The sequence below is a fragment of the Mytilus californianus genome, unplaced genomic scaffold, assembly GCF_021869535.1.
Source record: "Mytilus californianus isolate M0D057914Y unplaced genomic scaffold, xbMytCali1.0.p SCAF_5, whole genome shotgun sequence".
NCBI lineage: Eukaryota > Metazoa > Mollusca > Bivalvia > Mytilida > Mytilidae > Mytilus > Mytilus californianus.
The window spans coordinates 4,111,232-4,125,556 of record NW_026262701.1 but is presented as its reverse complement, the minus strand read 5'-3'; the positions used below and the strand labels follow the sequence as shown (position 1 = coordinate 4,125,556).

At 36.0% G+C, this 14,325-nt stretch overlaps 1 protein-coding gene across 1 annotated transcript; it reads left to right on the top strand.

Moving 5' to 3' along the window:
* The first annotated feature begins 2,327 nt into the window (after positions 1–2,327).
* Positions 2,328–7,919, top strand: LOC127701045 (adhesive plaque matrix protein-like). The gene is made up of 4 exons (XM_052204817.1): positions 2,328–2,441; positions 3,789–3,836; positions 5,236–5,319; positions 6,225–7,919. The coding sequence occupies exons 1-4, from the start codon at positions 2,384–2,386 to the stop codon at positions 7,742–7,744; spliced, it is 1,710 nt and encodes a 569-aa protein (XP_052060777.1). The 5' UTR covers positions 2,328–2,383; the 3' UTR covers positions 7,745–7,919.
* Positions 7,920–14,325: the final 6,406 nt, after the last annotated feature.

The window sequence follows — 14,325 nt, the reverse complement described above, 5'->3', positions numbered from 1 at the left end:
AAAACGTTTAAACCCGCTGCAATTGTTTGCACCTGTCCTAAGTCAGGAAACTGATGTTCAGTAGTTGTCGTTTGTTGATGTGGTTCATAAGTGTTTCTCGTTTCTCGTTTTTATATAGATTAGACCATTGGTTTTCACGTTTGAATGGTTTTACACTAGTCATTTTTGGGGCCCTTTATAGCTTAACAACTATAAGTCACCGTACGGCCTTCACCGAAAGGTAATTCATACCACATAGCAAGCTGTAAAAGGCCCCGAAATGACAAATGTCCTTTTGGGATCTATCACCTATTTTAGAAAGTATTGTTTTGTTACATTTGTTTGTTTTTATAGTGATTAAGATGATAACACAATGTTGACTGCTGTTCCCCTATTTTTGACATTTTAACCTATTGTGTCTGTTTGTTTTGTTCACTCATCGTTGTCAATATAATGGAACTCGATGCGACTGTCATGCAAATGAGAGGTTTAGCTAACTATAAAACCATGTTTAGTCCACCATTTTCTACATAAGAAAATGCCTGTACCAAGTCAGGAATATGACAGTTGTTATCCATTCGTTTGAAGTGTTTGAGCTTTTGATTTTGCCATTTGATTAGGGACTTTCCTTTTTGAATTTTCCTCGGAGTTCAGTATTTTTGTGATTTTACTTTTGAAATGTGTAAGATAGATAATTTATACGAATGGTCTATAACAATAACCTCCTAGCTTTCGCATCTTAGTTAATACGAGGTTATAAAACATTTATCGGCAAGGCGATTTGACAAATATTAAACCTCTAATCAATTTAAGAACCACAAAAATCATTACTCTACGATTTTGAAGTTTGATGGTTGCAATAATATGATAGCGGTCTTTTCACTAAATAAACTTACCTTATAAACGCTTATATAATCGGCTTTATACGTACTTCTGGCCAACTGAAAGGGTTTTTTATACGTTAATTTTAAGGCATATTTACGGCTTTTTTTTCAGTTCTCTTCAGATTCTAACCCTTTTCTTTTTATTGTCAAGGACAAACTTGCCAACCTTTTATTTAAAAGGACAGAAGCTGTTAAGTACCTATGGAAAACTAAAATCATACTGATGTATGAAAAATGACAGCACTGAATAAACTAAAAGTGAAATTATTGAGCACTTCTACATAATAGAAGTACCGGTTGTTCAGACATTTCAGATAGCGTTAAGATCAAAATGGCATCTAAAAATTAAAATAAGAAATTTTGAATAGTTTGAATCACTATACAAGTCTGCCAAAAGAAGCCAAGGAACAATTATGTATGAGAAGGAGAACCTTGGTAGTCACAAATTATTTTTTAACTATTCGCTGAACATTTATCAAGTATCAACACCAAAATAAAATTGAGAATGGAAATGGGTAATGTGTCAAAGAGACAACAACCCGACCATAGAACAGACAACAGCAGAAGGTCACCAACAGGTCTTCAATGCAGCGAGAAATTCCCGCACCCGGAGGCGTCCTTCAGCTGGCCCCTAAACAAATATATATACTAGTTCAGTGATAATGAACGCCATACTAAACTCCAAATTGTACACAAGAAACTAAAATTAAAAATAATACAAGACTAACAAAGGCTAGAGCCAAAATAGTCCAATTACACTGGCTAGTTTACCAGCGATTACCCAAAAATAACACCACAAATGTATTCAAAACCAGGCCTTGCGGTCATAAAACTTTCGAGCACGATTTTCGTACTCAGACTCAGAAATCAACCAATCGAAATCCTGGATTTAGTGTTTCGAGCACAAATTTTGTACTCCGAGTACTGAGTAAAGTTTTATGACCAAGAACCCAGATACCTACATAGATGAAACTGAAATTTCAACTCAGGATTTATGACCTCAAGATTAAACATTTCCAAATCTTCATTATAAATTCTCTTTTTATTCATAAATATTACCTGTAAAATGAATACGAGAAAACGTAAAACAAATTGTGCGCAACTTTTTTTAAACTTAATCAAAATGCGCGCAAATGCGATGTTCCCACACTGTCAATTAAATTTAGATTTGTTCATTAAATTTTCCTTATCTAAAATTAAAACAAGAGTTAACTACATATATTCAAAAGGTTCCTCTTTCAAAAGGTTTTTTTTTAACATATGAAATTGAAACATGCCCTTGATTAACGGCACACGATTATTATACACCATTACATCCAGAGCTTTAAATCAGCTTAATTCCATAGTTACAACATTAATATGTTGCACTTGGTTGGTTATTAGAAATGTTGATGTTGTTAAATTATTACACCTTTTGATTACAACATCTTTACGGAATTAAATGTTTTAATTTTGACATTATGCGTTTGTATAAATAAGCAACTCATATTGTGTTACTGTACAAGGTATTTGAATCCACAATGGAAGGACAACACTTGTATCTTTCTCTCTTGTGCCTCGTTGCAGTTTACACTTTTGGTAAGGATTTTTTTCTCTCGATACAATCAAGTATATTTGATCTTTTTCATCATTAATACCATTTAAAAAAGATTTTTGAATTTTTGTTCTTTACTTTATTATATATCATACTTTCTTACTAACTATTAGATGGATATAATAGCTTTGTACCTTCACAATTGCAAGTAAAATGATTTATGAGGGTTTTTTTTATTTCCATGACCGAAGATTCAGATATATTCTAACATCTTAAAACAGAAAAAAAAAAATTATTTAGTAGTGTGGATGTATACAAGTACTGTTTAAAAATTAAACATTTGTACAAAGTCAATTTAGAAGAAAACCAGATATGCAAGTGTTTTAGAATTTCAGATGTTGAACATTAACAGTTTCGAAAAAAGAAGATAATGACTGTTTGTCTTTCCATGCAACAATAAAAAGAAAAAGATTAAGAAATGAATAACAAAAACATCTTTGATTTCACTAACCATATTATTTCCAAAAATCAGTTCAATATTTTCTTTTTTATGGGTATCATTTACTTTTTTCAACAATATTCTACCTTGCTTTCACAAACTATAATAAATTAAAATCACTCAATTTTGATTATTTTTCAACTTCATCGTCAAATTCGTCAAATTTAGATATCGACATACAATAATCCATATCAATTTAAAAACCCAATCATACGTTAAACTAGTAATGCTACTTTTCAAAATATCATTCAAAAACATTATAAAAACATATCTCGTCTTGAATTTTTACCATAGTTATCTAAAATTAACTATACTGTGAATAGAAAATGGGGAACATAAAAAGTATGATAATATATTTTCGTATATGTGTTGGCCTTTACCGAATACAACAAAAAAAAGAAGATGGCGTTCCTCTCGCAAATAGCAGTAAAGAAATAGATAGAAACGAAAGTTGCAATATTGGTTTTAAGGACATAAATAGATGACACTGGTTTGAAGTAAAGGTTTAAACAAACCTTTTTCTAAATAAAGAAAATTATATATTCTGAATGTGCCTTATTTTCATTTCCATTAAATCGATCATCTGAATTCACTTGTTCATGAGTTAAATGTACTTATAGGCACACATTGCATGAATATAACTTTTGTCGAGTATTTAACCATAAGAATGATAAATCGACAGTAGTTTGCCGAGGTTTAAATCTCGTCAACCGATTAAGAAGTGACAAATCAGGGATACAAAAATGAAATAGGAGCAAGTACTCTATCGATCTTATTATTACATGTACATGTAGAACAATATTTAAAGGATTAAAGTAAACAAAAGCAGTTTCTAGTATATAAACATGTTTAAGTTTAAACTTTTAATAGAAACCAATTATGGTTTTTTCAGCTTCTGCAGATAAAAGATATGTAGATCCGTATAATGTAGCTTCTGCACGTATGTACTTCTTTTTTTTGTCAACAACACTTGATTATCAATTTTTAAGTAATGATTCATTTCTCATGAATAACAGAGAAGTGGTCTGCTTGAAATTAGATTAGATCATGTTAATGAAGTGATCGGAAAAAAAACAGCAGTGTCGATCGGATAAGTAGTTTTACGACTGACATTGTTTTCCATAAAAGAGTTGCTTTTTTGTAAGGTGATCTTTGAGTTTCGACGAAACAGTGCATACATAGACTATCTTAACAATTTCCTGTATAAAAGATTATGATTTGAAAGTGAAAACAAATTATGCAAAAACAGGTAAACTTGTATACTTCCCAAGTCAAATTCTCTGTACCAAGTAGTTCTTTTTACATCTTTTGGGTATTTGTCCGACATTATTGGACATTAAAATGTTCCTATATAATATTGATGTGACAATTAAAAAAAATGTCTAACATTAAATAAAGCAACAGTAGTATACAGCTGTTCAAAAGTCATAAATCGATTGAGATAAAACAAATCCGGGTTACAAACTAAAACCGAGGGAAACCCATCAACTATAAGAGGGAAACAACGGAACAACAAAGAACCTGAACTGCAACAAAAACAAACGGTAACATATATAGAAACGAAAAATAATTGTTTTGTGATGGCAACAGTTATGAGTCGCAATATCTCGGTTAAAGTGTCGCAGGTTTACAAATAGCACTAAGGTCTATTCTTGATAATTACATAAATATATATATATTTTTTTTTATCTATCAACCATCATGTAAAGATTGGTAATATTTGTAATCTTCTATCTAATATGGTTGAGGATATATATTATAGTATTGTTATCATTGAGACAGCAACATAACAATATGAATAGTTAAAAAAACATCTGGCATAATGTCTTCTTATAAAATTTCGAAATAATTGTGATCCTTGTCCGGGTTTTGCATTACTTTTGGTCATTTTTTGTTTTATTCGGTCTTCAATGTTTGTATCAATATTTTTTACTTTAAAATATTTTGAACTCGATCATCACTGAAGAGACTTTAATTGTCATTGTCAAAATGCGAATCTGTTGCATTAAAACTGATAATGTTATTGCTGTTACTTAAAGGACATCTGGAAAAGGCATTTCCAGGTACATTATCTTTATTTTTCATTGATGGTCGCTGCAGTTATGTCGGCTTTTTCGAAAGAACCACATTTTTTTTTATTTAATTACCGATACATAAATTGTAATCATATATCTTAATGAAAAAGCAAACAATTTGTTTAGCAAATATGAAATCGAAAAGAGTAATTCTGTTAAATAAATCAAATAATATCTAGATAGATATATTGTGGTTTTCTTAAACAAAAATCTTCCTAATGTCCAGTAAAACATTTGATCTAACTAAATGGTGTATCATTACAGATGCAAGTGCCACAGCCTACAACGCAGGAAAATTTAACCCAGGAAAATACAATACAGGAAACTACTACAACCAAGGAAAATATGGTAAGAAATAACAATCACTTCATATATTGCATGGTTATCTTTAATAAAGAATAAATGTATTATTTGTGGCGAAAAATAGCTTTTATTCATAAAGTGTATTGTTAGATAATATAAATTAAAAGTATAGTAGTAAGGTATACTGTACCTATGCAACTGCTTTTCAATGTACCTTGAAATATTCTTTATTTGTATTTTTTCGTTCACACAGAGATTGCAAACTACTTGCATATCAATCTATATATGTCTTTTAAGAGTATCTGCGTTGTTGCATAATTTGTGCCTTTTGTTTTTGAAATACGGCTTTTTATTCTCTATATTGTTTTTTTAAACAATCAGGAACAAACAATACATATTAAACATTCGGACCTTATGATAAAAAAAAACTTATAGTCGATTTTTTCTGTGTAACACAATGATTTCATATTTGAGCCTTGGATTGAAAAAAAACTATTTTAAAAGAAAAGAAAAAATTTTTAAAAATATCATGTTAAATGCGCAGTAACTGTCAAGTAGAATAATTAATTAACCATTAGCCACTTCATCGCATATTTTTTTTTCTATCTTAAATTGAACAGCTATCCCCAAATTATAAGTTTTGTATGTGCCAATAACTAAGATTCAGAAAATTCACAATAATCTGATTTATATATTTGATATCAACAAATGAAATAAATCTAAAATCAAGAAACAAGCATTTTATTTATATATTTTTCAAAAAGTATAACTTTTTAAAAAAGAAGGGGAAAAGCTGAAAAACCTCATGATTTACAACTAAAACATCTATTACCCATAACGACTCTAGACATATTTTATTTTATTAAACGGCTGAGTGAAATTTCTGTAGTTGTTTTCAACCTATGCATGTTTTAAAAGTAAAAGACTTATTTTTTACTATTTAATTTCAGGATCTAAATATCCATCTCTGCCAAAGTATTATCCAAAGTACCAATCTAAGACGAAATACCCGTCAAAATACGCACCAAAACCATCGTATTATCCAAAGTACCAACCTGAGACGAAATACCCGTCTAAGTACGCACCAAAACAAGCGTATTATCCAAAGTACCAACCTAAGACGAAATACCCGTCTAAGTACGCACCAAAACAAGCGTATTATCCAAAGTACCAACATAAGACGAAATACCCGTCTAAGTACGCACCAAAACAAGCGTATTATCCAAAGTACCAACCTAAGACGAAATACCCGTCTAAGTACGCACCAAAACAAGCGTATTATCCAAAGTACCAACCTAAGACGACGAAATACCCGTCTAAGTACGCACCAAAATCAGCGTATTATCCAAAGTACCAACCTAAGACGAAATACCCATCTAAGTACGCACCTGAACCAAAGTATTATCCAAAGTACCAACCTAAAATGAAATACACGCCTAAGTACGCATCCACACCAAAGTATTATCCACAGTACCAACCGAAAATGAAATATGCGCCTTCATACAAACCTAAGATGCAGTACCAACCTAAAAAAAAGATTGTAAAACTCCATCATGCTAAAACTTCAACGGCAATTTTGAAACATTCGAGCAAACAAACCAAATTGCACACATCAAAATCCTATGCACCACCTACATATGATCATGATGACTCGTATCCAACTAAATATAACCCTAAGGGCAAATATGTTAAATTGAACCATATCAAAACAAAGACAGCGGTATTGAAACATGCAAGCGAGCTAACAAATTTACACGCTTCAAAATCGTATGCACCATCCAAGAATGCCAAGGACTCGTATTCACCTACATATAATCCTACGAGCAAATACGTAAAATTACACCATGTTAAAACAAAGACAGCGGTATTAAATCATGCAAGCGAAGTAACAAATTTGAAATCTTATGCACCATCAAAGAATGCATATGAACCTTCATATGACCCCAAGGACTCGTATCGAACTAAATATAACCCTAAGGGCAAATATGTAATCTTGCACCATATGAAAACAAAAACGGCTGTATTGAATCATGCTAGCGAACTTACAAATTTGAAAGCATTGAAATCTTATGCACCATCTAAGAATGCATATGAACCTTCATATGACCCCAAGGACTCGTATCGAACTAAATATAACCCTAAGGTCAAATATTTAAAATTGCACCATATTAAAACAAAGACGGCGGTATTGAATCATGCCAGCGAACTAACACATTTGAAAGCATCAAAATCTTATGAACCATCTAAGAATGCATATCCATCTTCATATGACCATGATGACTCGTATCCAACTAAATATAACCCAAAGGGAAAATATGTAAATTTCCACCATGTTAAAACAAAGACGGCGGTATTAAACCACGCTAGCGAACTAACAAATTTGAAAGCATCAAAATCTTATGCACCATCTAAGAAAGCATATCCGCCTACATATTACCCTCCAAGATCGTATGCACCAAAATACAACTAACCAGATTCCCACAACAAATACTACTAATAATCACAGTGCTGTACAATTTGTTCTGGAGTACAGGATAGGTTCAAATATAATTTTAGAAAATATTTAATCTGGTTAAAGTCAGGATTGATAAAGTAAAATGATAACTCATTTACTGTGTATTTAATATGTTATAAATTTCTTGTTTGAAATAAAGATTTATCGGAATAGACATTTTAGTTATTTCTTTGCCTTAAAATGACTATGTAGTGAAATTATATACGCAAAATACATACAAAACGTTTATTCATAATAAACAAGACTAACAGATGGCAAACATGTTTAAATTTAAGAGATTTGTCAAAAGTCCTATTTCTACTTAACATATTTAATCTTACTGACACTTATCATATAATACAATAGCTGAATTATTAGCTGATTGTAAGTAGATAATTTATAAAAATGATCACTGGTATTGTGTATGTAGTAATTACCTGTTCCTTCGCACATCCTTTTTGAAACAGTTGTTCTGTCAAATTTAGACTAGGACTCTCCGCCAGCAGATTTGTCATAACACGTCATACTTATTTGACACTCATCCTTCCGATGTCATTGATCAGTCAAATTAATTCAGTTAATTGGTAAAACCCAGATATTCCAGTTCTCATTGGTAACTAGTTAGACAAGTTATATAAAAAGAGGTTGAAGATACCTAAGGGAAATACACTTCTCATAAGTCGAAGAGAAACTGACAATAACATGCCGAAAAACGACGAAAGACAAACAACACTCTACAAAACACTATAAAAAATCTAAAGACTGAGCAACACAAACCCCACCAAACCCGAGGCAGGTCCGGAAGAGTAAACATATCCTGCTCCAAATTGGCACTCGTTGAGTTGCTAATGTAAGAATAAAATTGATGATGTCACATTCGAGGACAATATCAAGTATTGTAGAAACTCATCAAAGATGACAGGCTTATATTTAGTACGGCAGGTGCGCATTTGGCTTCATCAGAATGACCAGTGGTACTAAAATAGAACTGTTAAATGGACAAGTTAAAGAGCATTGAAAACCAAACATTCCAAAAATGTGTGCCTCAGGGGAGGCGGGTTTTGGTGAAAGTGCATTTGCATTGATAATAGCTATTGATATTTTTTCGGAACCCTTAATCCAATTTTTGCTACAAAAACAACAGCCCATGAAAAGGCCGTGAAATGTCTGTGAAATATCACTGGGCCGTGAAAACCCCGTGAAAATACCCCGTGACTTTTGTAAAAAAAATATTTCTAAAGGCCGTGAAAAATATTTGATGTTAGAAAAAGACTGTGAAATTTCAATATCCCGTGAAAAGGCCGTGATAATTTGTCCTTTCATGCTTAATAAAAAATATCACGGCCTTTTCACTGGTTGTTGAAACCAGTGAAAAGGCCGTGATATTTTTTCTTGTCAATTTTTTCTTATCCTAATTCAGATTGAAAACATCCCATGTGATTATTGTAATATGGTCTAATTATTTCCACTCACATTTTTCTAAATATCCTATAAACTTTTCATTTTAAATATATGTCTGTTTAAATATTTATTATATGTATGCAATACTACTGTACAGGACTGACTTTTAAATGGAACCATTCATTGTTATAATTAATGACTTTGTGCCAATTAATATTTTGTATTTAAAGAAAAGTATTTTGCTTCTCGTCTGTACATTATTATAAACAATGTAAACATTAATTTTAATTGGAACCGAAACATGTAAAAACGAGAACTTCCCGGAATATCAGACCGTATCCGGATTCGTGTTTCTTTTAGAGTAGTTGTAACATTTCCGCAAGGTTGTAATTGGAAATTTGAAAGACTTCTTCTTCTTCTGGTATACAGTTACAGCTTCATTTATATTGAAGATTACGAACTGTTGCATGCGCGGATTATATGATTTAAATTATATATGAACAAAAATTTATCTTTAAATTTGTAGAAACCTTGGTGATATTTACATGAAACAAAGACACCAAGTGATTAAAAAATATGTACATTGGTATTGTAAGCTTTTTAACAACTTACCGTGACGATAACCTGTACTTCTGTAATATCTCACAGATTCGAATCAGCTGGACTTGTCAGCGTGTATATATATATGCTTTGGCTCCCAGTTTTTGATTGACAGATCCGGAACGAGGCTCTCTGTCTTCCGGATCCGTCTCCTCCTCCAGTGGAGTACCACCGACCCTACCCCGAGGTACTACACTCCCTCTGACTTTTAAAAAAAGGAGTGAATCAAAAGAGGGGAAAGGGGGGAAGGGGTCAATTCCGGTGGCGATCACACTGGTGTGGATAAAAAAGGGTTGGGGGTGGGGTACAATAAACATGGGGACCCTTAAATTACTACAAACGGAAACCCCCCGATAACACTAGGACCATGGAACCCCCTAGTAATTTTCCCCTGGAGCAGACTATATACAAACTCAATTTAAATTCAATTTTAAATTCATTACAGATAGCCAACGGGCTAATAATTCATTAACTGTAGCCAACGGGCTCTAAATTCATTAACGGTAGCCAACGGGCTCTTCTTGTTCTAACTATATACACAGGGGGACAGAGGCCAGCCTATGTGGTCACTCCGTACAGACGGCCACCATTGAGGCGTGCCAACCGCAGTATCTCCCGTGGAGATTCTGCCCTCACCTTCCCCACTGCCTTAGCCACCTCAAACAAGTGATGAGGGTGGCCATGTCGTGCGTTAGGCGGGGGAAAGTAAGGTGCGTCACTCTCCAGGAGGATTCGATGCGGTGGTACCATCCTCATGGCGTCCTTCTGCTCGGTGTTGAAGGAATGGACGCCCATTCCAAAACCAAAATATGCATTGCAGAAGGAGCTCTGCCACTCCCTTACCTGGTCTATCCCCCCCTGGAAGCAACGATGGATTAGTTGCACCGGATTGATTGCCAGGCCCGTCATAACCTTCAAGACCTCACGATGAGCCCGGCCGTGAACCCGGTCCAGTCGGTCGCCTCTTATGTGCAAAACCACAGGCTGGTTAAAGCGACACGACTGGAGCGCCCACCTCAAGGTCGAGATCTGGCGGGCCTGTAATCTTTCCTCAACCGTGAAATCCACCCCCACCTCTCCAAGGGCGGACACACTGGGGTGAGTTACCAGGTGGTGAAACCGGTGCTGAGTGGCATCTTAAAACATCCCGGCACTCTTGGGGTGGATCCCCACTGCCCCCACCCATCCCGGTTCCAGCCAGAGCGGCACACGGGTCCAAGTCTTGGGATCGCAGAAGACTGCCACCCCTCCTGCCAGCTTGATTGGATCCACAGGAGCAGGGGTCAACCTTAGCCGTAAGAAATCCCCCAAGGGTGTCCGAGGAGGCATTCCCAACTTGATTAGGGATCTATCCAGGTGCATGTTGCTATCTTTTACGTATCCTGGGCCTATTTCCATCCCCTCTGGGCCCACAATCCTCCCCAGAAATTCCACTTTCTTCCTAAACAGGTCGCACTTTCGGGGTTTGAGCCCGTACGTTCGGAACCGTTCAAATACCACTCTTAAATTGGCCAGATGGTCCCCAAAATTCCTCCCCAGGACCAGTATATCGTCCAAAAAAGCCAACACCACCCTCCATGTCAACCCTCGTAGTACAAGGCTAATAACCCGGGCATAAGTGGCTGGGGCATTGCATAGCCCAAAGGCCATGCGTGCAAACTCGAACAACCCGTACTTGGTGCTAAAGGCGGTTTTGGGCCGGTCCTCCTCCCTGATCTTCACCTGCCAGTACGCCGAATTGGCGTCCAGCTTTGAGTACCACACATTACCGGCAAGGGTGTCTAGGCACTCTTCTACTAAGGGCAAGGGGAAAATTTGGCGGGAACAGGCCCCGTTGACCTTTCTATAGTCCACACACCACCTCACGCTGCCATCCCTCTTACGTATGAGAACTGGGGTCGAGGCCCATTCCGATACGGATGGTTGGATTACCCCCGACTGTAACATTTTTTCCAACTGAGCCTCTTCTTCCTGGGCGAACCCTAAGGGTGTGCGCAGCATTCACTGTTTAATAGGCGGGTGATCCCCCGTGTCAATGCTATGCTCCAGGGCAGTGAAATGGCCTAGGTCGAGATCGCTACAGGCAAAGACATCCTGAAAATCCTTTAACAGGGAACACAGGGTCTCCTCCTCCCCTCTGATAAATCGGCACAAGACCTCTTAAACATCTCTTGCAAGTGTTGAGGCAACTCCTTTTTCTCGGAATGTTCAGCCATCTCCATCTTGCATACCATCGGACTCTGGTGCTCCCCCACCTCAACTTCCTGAGCCTGGGCCAGTAAGTCCCCTTTTGTTATTGCGAGTGGGCTATCTGAGAGGTTGATCACACACAACACTGGGTCTTTACCCACCTCATGTAAAGTCCTGGGTATCAGCAGATTGCCCTCGGCCTTTGCCTCGATGATATATTCCCGACCCATGGGTTCGGCCAACACCCCTATCACTCTTTAAACCGAATTTGCTGGGACCATGCTCCAACTCTAGGATACCCTTATCCTCCCTTAATTCCCAAATCTTTGCTGCTATTTTTGCCCCAACCCCCGGAATTGATAACAATTCCCCAAAAGTAGCAGAGTTTACATGCACTCTAGCCATGGTGACACGTAATACAACTATAGAATGAACTATTTAAAATTGGGCTTGTACCGGTGTCTCTGCTGAAGGGCTTTTTTATTTGGTATTGTTTAAAACAACAAGTTTTATAACTGGGGATCAAGCTTATAAGTTGACCCCAGAGGTATTTTTATGCAAATGGGAATTAAGTGTATGTGTGTAAGGTTTGAAAGTTAAGACACTTACAATTTTTCTCCTTTTTTTTTATAACTGCTGCTGCATTGTTGAATAACACGTAGTGCAATGCGCGGCTGAATTGGATTCAGGGGTTACACAATTCCCTACAAGGGTTTTTCAGAACGAATATGGGGTTCACACAATTCCCTACAAGGGTTCCGCAGACGGTCAAGTGTGAAAAATCCCTAAAATTACAAATCCGTGACTGAAACTTAGTCACAAAAGTTTTCCCTTCCCTGTGCTTTGACTTTCCCTCCCGAATTGACTACACCAGCGAAACCGTGGGTAGCCAAAAACTAGAAATAGGTGACCTGTCAGGGATCCCCTAAAAACAAAATGGAGGTGCTGTTTGGGCCCCTTTATGAAGTATTCTTCGCTTAAGAATTCAACTCCCCGAGTGAATTAGTACGAAAAATGCTCGCAGCGCCAATGTAAGCTTTTTAACAACTTACCGTGACGATAACCTGTTCTTCTGTTATATCTCACAGATTCGAATCAGCTGGACTTGTCAGCGTGTTTATATATATGCTTTGGCTTCCAGTTTTTGATTGACAGATCCGGAACGAGGATCTCTGTCTTCCGGATCTGTCTCCTCCTCCAGTGGAGCACCACCGACCCTACCCCGAGGTACTACAGTATTTATAGAATTAATTTATGTTGTGGAGAACAGTTGGTGTCAACTGATCTCTATAGGTTTCAATTGTTTGACATGCTACTTCAACTTGTGGTAACATGTTCCATTGGATGATTGTTTGCGGAAAAAATGACCATTTGTAACTGTCTTTAGAGGTGGATATTTGCCGAAATGTTTGGGTATGTAATTTTCTTGTTCTAGTATCTGATGGTATAAGGACTAGTGATGGAATTGCGATGAGTCCATGTATGACTTTATAGAACATAATTTGTCTGGTTTTGAGGCGACGCTCAGTGAGTGAGGGCCATTAATGCTATATTATTCTTCAATTATCTAAAAATCAATTTTATTGTACAAAAACTTTCATATTTAAAAATATTTAACATGGATGTAACACTACTGGTGTTGTGGAAGTTGTTACATACATAACGGGCCGCACGCCTCTGTACCATTTCTAGCTTATTTTTATATTCTGCTGTGTGTGGATCCCATAAACTACAGGCATATTCAAGTTTTGGTCTCACTATGGATTGGTATGCACGGGATTTGATATTGGTGTTTGATACTTTGAAGTTTCTCCTCAGAAAGCCAAGAGATTTATTTGCATTTGATATGATGTTGTCGTAGTGATTGTTCCATTTTAAATTAGACTGTAAGGTTACGCCGAGATATTTTGCTGATGTTACTGGTTCTAAAATATGGTTATGCAGAATGTAATCGTGTTTGAATGGTTTCTTTTTCTGTGTGATGGTTAAAATTGTGCATTTTCCTGGATGGAAGGCCATGAGCCAATCAGCCTCCCATTTAGCTGCTGCATTAAGATCTGTTTTTAGTTTTATGCAGTCTTGTTGACATGTAATTTCTCGGTATATAATGCTATCATCAGCGAAGAGTCGTAATTTGCTGTGTTCAAGGTATTCTGGAAAAATCATTAATGTAAATTAAAAAGAGTATAGGCCCAAGGACAGTTCCTTGTGGCACGCCTGATGTAACTGGTGCTGTATTTGATATTATTCCATCTATAACCACTGTTTGTGTACGGTCTGATAAGAAAGCCTGAATCCATTTTAGAGTGTTATCTTCAATGCCATAGAATTTAAGTTTTTAGAGTAGACGTTTGTGGGGTACATTA